This window comes from Ailuropoda melanoleuca, chromosome 1, assembly GCF_002007445.2.
Source record: "Ailuropoda melanoleuca isolate Jingjing chromosome 1, ASM200744v2, whole genome shotgun sequence".
In the NCBI taxonomy this organism is placed as follows: Eukaryota; Metazoa; Chordata; class Mammalia; order Carnivora; family Ursidae; genus Ailuropoda; species Ailuropoda melanoleuca.
This window is the reverse complement of record NC_048218.1, coordinates 201,578,269-201,584,602: the sequence shown is the minus strand read 5'-3', so window position 1 is coordinate 201,584,602 and position 6,334 is coordinate 201,578,269. Positions and strand designations below refer to the sequence as shown.

Below are 6,334 nucleotides of genomic sequence, written 5' to 3'. Positions count from 1 at the left end.
ACAATCAGAAGTAATAAACTAGCAATACGTATGGATCCTAAAGATACAGTGTTAAGTGAAAAAAAACTAAGGCATAGTATAAGTAGTTAAAAATATGATGCATTTTTTAAAACTACATAAATACACTCTCAAATATAATTATGTACATTAAACATATTAGAATAGTTGTCCACACAGCAAAGAAGAAATAAAAAATGAGACAAAAGAGAATTAATTTTTAAAAATGTTAATTGTAATACAGTTTACATCGTTATAGTAGTTCCAAGTGTACAATATAATGCTTCAACAACTCTGTACATTACTCAGTGCTCATCATGATGAGTGTACCCTTATTCTCCTTCACCTATTTCATCCATTCATCTCCCCCACCCACCTCCCCTCTGGTAACTATCCGTTTCTTCTCTAGAGTTAAGAGTCTGTTTTCTGGTTTGTCTCTTTTTTCTTTGTTCATTTTGTTTCTTTAATTCCACATATGAGTGAAATCATATGGTATTTGTCTTTCTCTGACTGACTTATTTCACTTAGGATTATGCCCTCTAGATCCATCCATGTTGTGGCAAATGGCAAGATTCCATTCTTTTTTATGGCTGTGTACGTATATACACACCACATCTTCTTCATCCATTCATCAATCAATGGACACTTGAGCTGCTTCCATAGTTTGGCTAGGGTTGCATATGTCTTTTCAAATTAGTGCTTTCATATTCTTTGGGTAAATGCCCAGTAGTAGAATTACTGGATCATATGGTAGTTCTAGTTTTAATTTTTTGAGGAACTTCCATACTGTTTTCCACAGTGGCTGCAGAGAATTAATTGCTTAACAATTAATAACAGGGTCCTTCTGCAAGTGATAATGTCCCATCTACTAAGGAACATTATTTACCAAATACCTCTGCAGAAGCAGCTGGACCATGTCGGGCCCCACATGTGTGCAGCTGGACTTTGTCCTAAGCAGGATAAAGGTGCGACCAGATGTATTTTCTAAGACAAAGGCACCTTCTGCAGGTCAAATGGCCTGGGCCATTCAAATAAATTGCAGGATAAAGAAAGAGTTGGACAGAATTACAGATTAAAGAGACTTCAAAGACATACCAACTTGAAGAAAAAATGGGCAAAACCAAACTATAGTGACTAGGGGTGTTTGCTTGGGTCACAATGTCATCAGAAATGCAGGAAAGTGATTGCTGCAGTGGTCAGGATAGTAGCTACTCTGGGGGGAAAAGGTGTCATGCTTGGGATGGGATGCATGGAGGGGCTTCCTCAGTAGCTGGCAGCTCTGTTTTTTTGGCTTGAATGGTTTATATAGGAAAGGAGAAGGGAGAGGTGTAGAGAGACCAGACTGATCATATATCTTGTCTATAAAGCTGATGGATTCTATTGACGGACGGGTAAAAGAGAAAGGAATCGAGAATTATTTTGAGTGTGTATGGTTCCTTTTGCTAGTATAGTGAAGGTGTATTAGGGCAAGAGGAAAGGAGGAGGTTAGGATAGAGGAAGAAAGCGCAATCATTCTATTGTTAAGAATGCAATTCACGTGATGTAAGTGAAGGTATTAAGCAAGCAATTGGATATATGTGTTTGGAACTCATGAGAAAGGACTTGTCTGTGTTGGAGCTAAAAATATATATATATATATATCAGATGGAGGCTGAGATATTGGGAGATCAGAGACTGGCAGAGAGAGAGAGAGATCTATAGATAGATGTCATGGTTCTGGATAAGATTGATAACTTGGAGCAGACATAGCACAGGGATCTATTAAAGCCACACAATAGAGGAAAAAAGTTCANTAGAGAAAAAAAGTTCACCTTCCAGGAGCCTGGGTGACTCAGTCAGTTAAGCATCTGACTTGATTTCCACTCAGGCCATGATCTCAACATCCTGAGATCAAGCCCTGAGTTGGGCTCCATGCTGAGTGTGGAACCTGCTTAAGGTTCTCTCTCCTTCTACCTCCGCCCCTCCCCACTTGCATGCTCTCTCTCTCTAAATAGAAAAAAAGAAGNTTGATAACTTGGAGCAGACATAGCACAGGGATCTATTAAAGCCACACAATAGAGGAAAAAAGTTCACCTTCCAGGAGCCTGGGTGACTCAGTCAGTTAAGCATCTGACTTGATTTCCACTCAGGCCATGATCTCAACGTCCTGAGATCAAGCCCTGAGTTGGGCTCCATGCTGAGTGTGGAACCTGCTTAAGATTCTCTCTCCTTCTACCCCCGCCCCTCCCCACTTGCATGCTCTCTCTCTCTAAATAGAANCCATAATGCCAGGATCACGCCCTGAGCCGAAGGCAGACGCTTAACTGCTGTGCCACCCAGGCGCCCCCTAAAAATTATTTTTTAAATATAGTTGAATATCTATACCACCACTCTACCAAGTATTTTACGTAGATTATCTATAATACTCAAAATAATCACACGTACTGAATATTGTTACTTCTTATAGTTGAGGAAACTGGAGGTCAGAGGTGTTAAACTCATATGTCAAAGCCGCATTGCTGGTGAGGGGTGGGTCAACATATAAAGCATGGCTGTCCTCACTTGGAAACTTTTCACTGCATTTCCTAGGGGCAAATGCAGGATGAAAAAGAAAGGAGAAGGAGGAATGTGAGCTCTAAAAGGACAGCTAACCCAGCAGACCCCAGCTTAATAACTGAAGCTTTTTTTTTTTTTTACCATATGTATAATAGGGCAGTAATACATAGTCGAAATGTGGACTAATGTGAAAAGTTGGTCTTAAAAACATGCTCACCGTGATCTACCTTATCTGCAAATCCGGGGAAAAGGGCACATTAATCAATCCCTCTTTGTTTGAAATATTGTTCTTTGGGCTATTGGAAGGAAGGAGAAATTTTTTGAATCTTTACTTTTTTTCACTAAATTTTCCCAACAGTCTCCTCAGGGCACTCATTACCTCCTTGTTCCTCAAGCTGTAGATTAAGGGATTCAGCATTGGGGTCACCACAGCATAGAACAGGGCGACCATCTTCTCTTGCTCTGCTGAGGAGCCCGCAGTGGGTCTCAAGTATGTGAAGATGGCTGTTCCAAAGCACATGGAAACCACAGTGAGGTGGGAGGCACAGGTCTCAAATGCTTTGCAGCGTCCCTGGGCAGAGCGAATATGCAGAATGGCAGTGACTATACGACCATAGGAGAACAGAACCAGGAAACAGGGAAGCATGATCACCAGAAATCCTGAGATGGCCACCATGACCTTATTGAAGGAGATGTCCACACAGGTCAGCCTCAGCACAGCCAACATCTCGCAGGCAAAATGATTAATAACGTGACGGCACAAAGGTAGCCGGAAGATGATGATTGTCTGCATCATTGAATTCATGAAACCAGCCCCCAAGCACCCGGCAGCCAGCCCCAGACACAGCCCTCCGTGCATGATGACCGTGTAGTGCAGCGGGTGGCACACCGCCACATAGCGGTCGTAAGCCATGGCCCCCAGCAGGAAGAACTCCGAGCTGCCCATGGCCAGGGAGATAAACAGCTGGAGCACACAGCTGTGGACTGGGATGGACTTCCGGGCTGACAGGAAGTGAACAAGCATCTGTGGGACGGTGCTGTTGGTATAACAGATGTCCACAAATGACAAGGCACTGAGGAAAAAGTACATGGGTGTGTGCAGCCTGCTGTCCAGTCTGATGAGGAGGATGATGAGGAAGTTCCCCAGCACGGTCACCAGATACATGACCAGGAAAAGGACAAATAGGGAGAGCTGAGTGTCCCAGAAGCTGGACAGCCCCAGCAGAATGAACTCACTCATCCATGTCTGGTTTTCTCTGCCCATGAGTCTCTGAGGACCAAAACCAAGTCATGAATCAGTGAACACCAGATACTTAAGGTGGCAGGGGGCCTGACAAGGTCATTTAGATCGAACAGTCACACAACACTGCACTCACTGTGTGCTTTCCCAGATTATATGTCTCCTTCAGGGTTTGGGACCACAATAGACCCCATTGATACGGCTCAGATTCAAGGAAGGAGAAATCTCTTCTCCTTCCTTAAATAGGAAAGGTTTTATGAAAATGCTTAGGCATTTGAGATGAAATGATTAACTGTAAAATATGCTTCTCTTATTTAGGGCCAGTTCCAAAGCACGGAGTTTGTTTACTTCTTTGTTGGATGCAAGTATTTCCCTCCTCACTGCCTCAAAATCCATATTGAATGGAGCCTAACAGGCATTAACTGATTTTTTTTTTTAATTTACTATTTTACTTCTGGAGTCTCTATGAAAGTGAAATACTAAATTTCTACCCCTTTAAAATCAGAAATTTTAGGTTGCAAGTTAGAAGGTAGCAAATATAAAATAGATTTGTCAGTAGGAACAAACTGTCAAAATTACATTTCAGGGTCAGGTAAGTAAAGAATGAAGACCTGGGGCAATCAGCCTCTGTTTTGACAAATCTTCACCTGCTTGTCTTTTATCAGTGTGAGAGGTAAGAGGAAAGAATCCGTAACGCTTTTTTCATCCTCCTTTGGAAGAGCAGCATAGCTCTGATAGGTAGGGTATGTCTGTGAATAAACAAATCAAAGATGCATTAACTGGCTTCTCTAATAAATGATAGGAGCTCAAATACTTGACATGCATATTTGCGTATTAACTAAGACAAAATGGAAAACTGGCTGCACATTCTGCTGACTGTTCGTATCCTGGGTAGTGAGAGTTATGGTCTGGAGACGATAGTGTGATGGAACATCATTAACTGGAATTAACTCAGTGAAAAGACTGTTGATGATCTTTTCCTTTGATCTCCCTTTACTTCTCTTTCCAACTGAAATATTGGACTATTTCCCCTCTTAGGAAACTGTTATAGTCCATCCTTGTGCTAATGCTCCCTCTACCATAACTTCCGTGACCAGAAGGTGATACCTTAGTCTGCTCAATAATATCTCCAAACTTTCTGATCCTGCTGAAGTATTAGTATTTCATAAAGCTCAAAGGCTCTAGTATTCAGAAATTCTCTTTAGAATTCTTACTAATCTTATTTGCACCTTATTCAAATCACAAGTGATTTATAAAAAACTAGTGGACTAAACAAAGTCCACTCTCAATTTCCCACATCCTCTAATTACTCTGCCCTTTGGATAGAGAAAGTGAAACTCATTCACAGCTGTCCTAAGGAGATATTATTGCTTGACGTCTGTGATCAGATAGTGCCATCGAATATGTTATGAAAATCCCACTTTGTGTGAGGGCATTCATGGCAGTAAGGGCAGCTAACCACAGATCAATAGGGTGTCTGAGATGCTTAGCCAGCAGAGAAGGGTCTATGGCCATTTGCATATGATAATCCTTCTTTATCAATGAATAAATCAAACTTGATAAACCATACTCAGTTCAAAAGATAATTTATGTAAATTACAGCAAGGGGGGAGCAATAGAAGTATAAAGTGTTTTTTAATTCTTTAGACTATACTCTAGAGCTTCCAAAGGTTAGCAAGTCACTNCTTTGGAAGAGCAGCATAGCTCTGATAGGTAGGGTATGTCTGTGAATAAACAAATCAAAGATGCATTAACTGGCTTCTCTAATAAATGATAGGAGCTCAAATACTTGACATGCATATTTGCGTATTAACTAAGACAAAATGGAAAACTGGCTGCACATTCTGCTGACTGTTCGTATCCTGGGTAGTGAGAGTTATGGTCTGGAGACGATAGTGTGATGGAACATCATTAACTGGAATTAACTCAGTGAAAAGACTGTTGATGATCTTTTCCTTTGATCTCCCTTTACTTCTCTTTCCAACTGAAATATTGGACTATTTCCCCTCTTAGGAAACTGTTATAGTCCATCCTTGTGCTAATGCTCCCTCTACCATAACTTCCGTGACCAGAAGGTGATACCTTAGTCTGCTCAATAATATCTCCAAACTTTCTGATCCTGCTGAAGTATTAGTATTTCATAAAGCTCAAAGGCTCTAGTATTCAGAAATTCTCTTTAGAATTCTTACTAATCTTATTTGCACCTTATTCAAATCACAAGTGATTTATAAAAAACTAGTGGACTAAACAAAGTCCACTCTCAATTTCCCACATCCTCTAATTACTCTGCCCTTTGGATAGAGAAAGTGAAACTCATTCACAGCTGTCCTAAGGAGATATTATTGCTTGACGTCTGTGATCAGATAGTGCCATCGAATATGTTATGAAAATCCCACTTTGTGTGAGGGCATTCATGGCAGTAAGGGCAGCTAACCACAGATCAATAGGGTGTCTGAGATGCTTAGCCAGCAGAGAAGGGTCTATGGCCATTTGCATATGATAATCCTTCTTTATCAATGAATAAATCAAACTTGATAAACCATACTCAGTTCAAAAGATAAT

At 40.9% G+C, this 6,334-nt stretch overlaps 1 protein-coding gene across 1 annotated transcript; it reads right to left on the bottom strand.

Annotated features, from left to right (window-relative positions):
• Positions 1-2,860: 2,860 nt before the first annotated feature.
• On the bottom strand, positions 2,861-3,796 carry LOC100464837 (olfactory receptor-like protein OLF3). Its single transcript, XM_002921819.4, has one exon. The coding sequence runs from the start codon at positions 3,794-3,796 to the stop codon at positions 2,861-2,863; it is 936 nt and encodes a 311-aa protein (XP_002921865.1).
• Between the last annotated feature and the right edge of the window lie 2,538 nt (positions 3,797-6,334).

Bases quoted from the DNA above. Each gene is read 5' to 3' on its own strand.
- LOC100464837 (XM_002921819.4), bottom strand. From the start codon at position 3,796: ATGGGCAGAGAAAACCAGACATGGATGAGTGAGTTCATTCTGCTGGGG.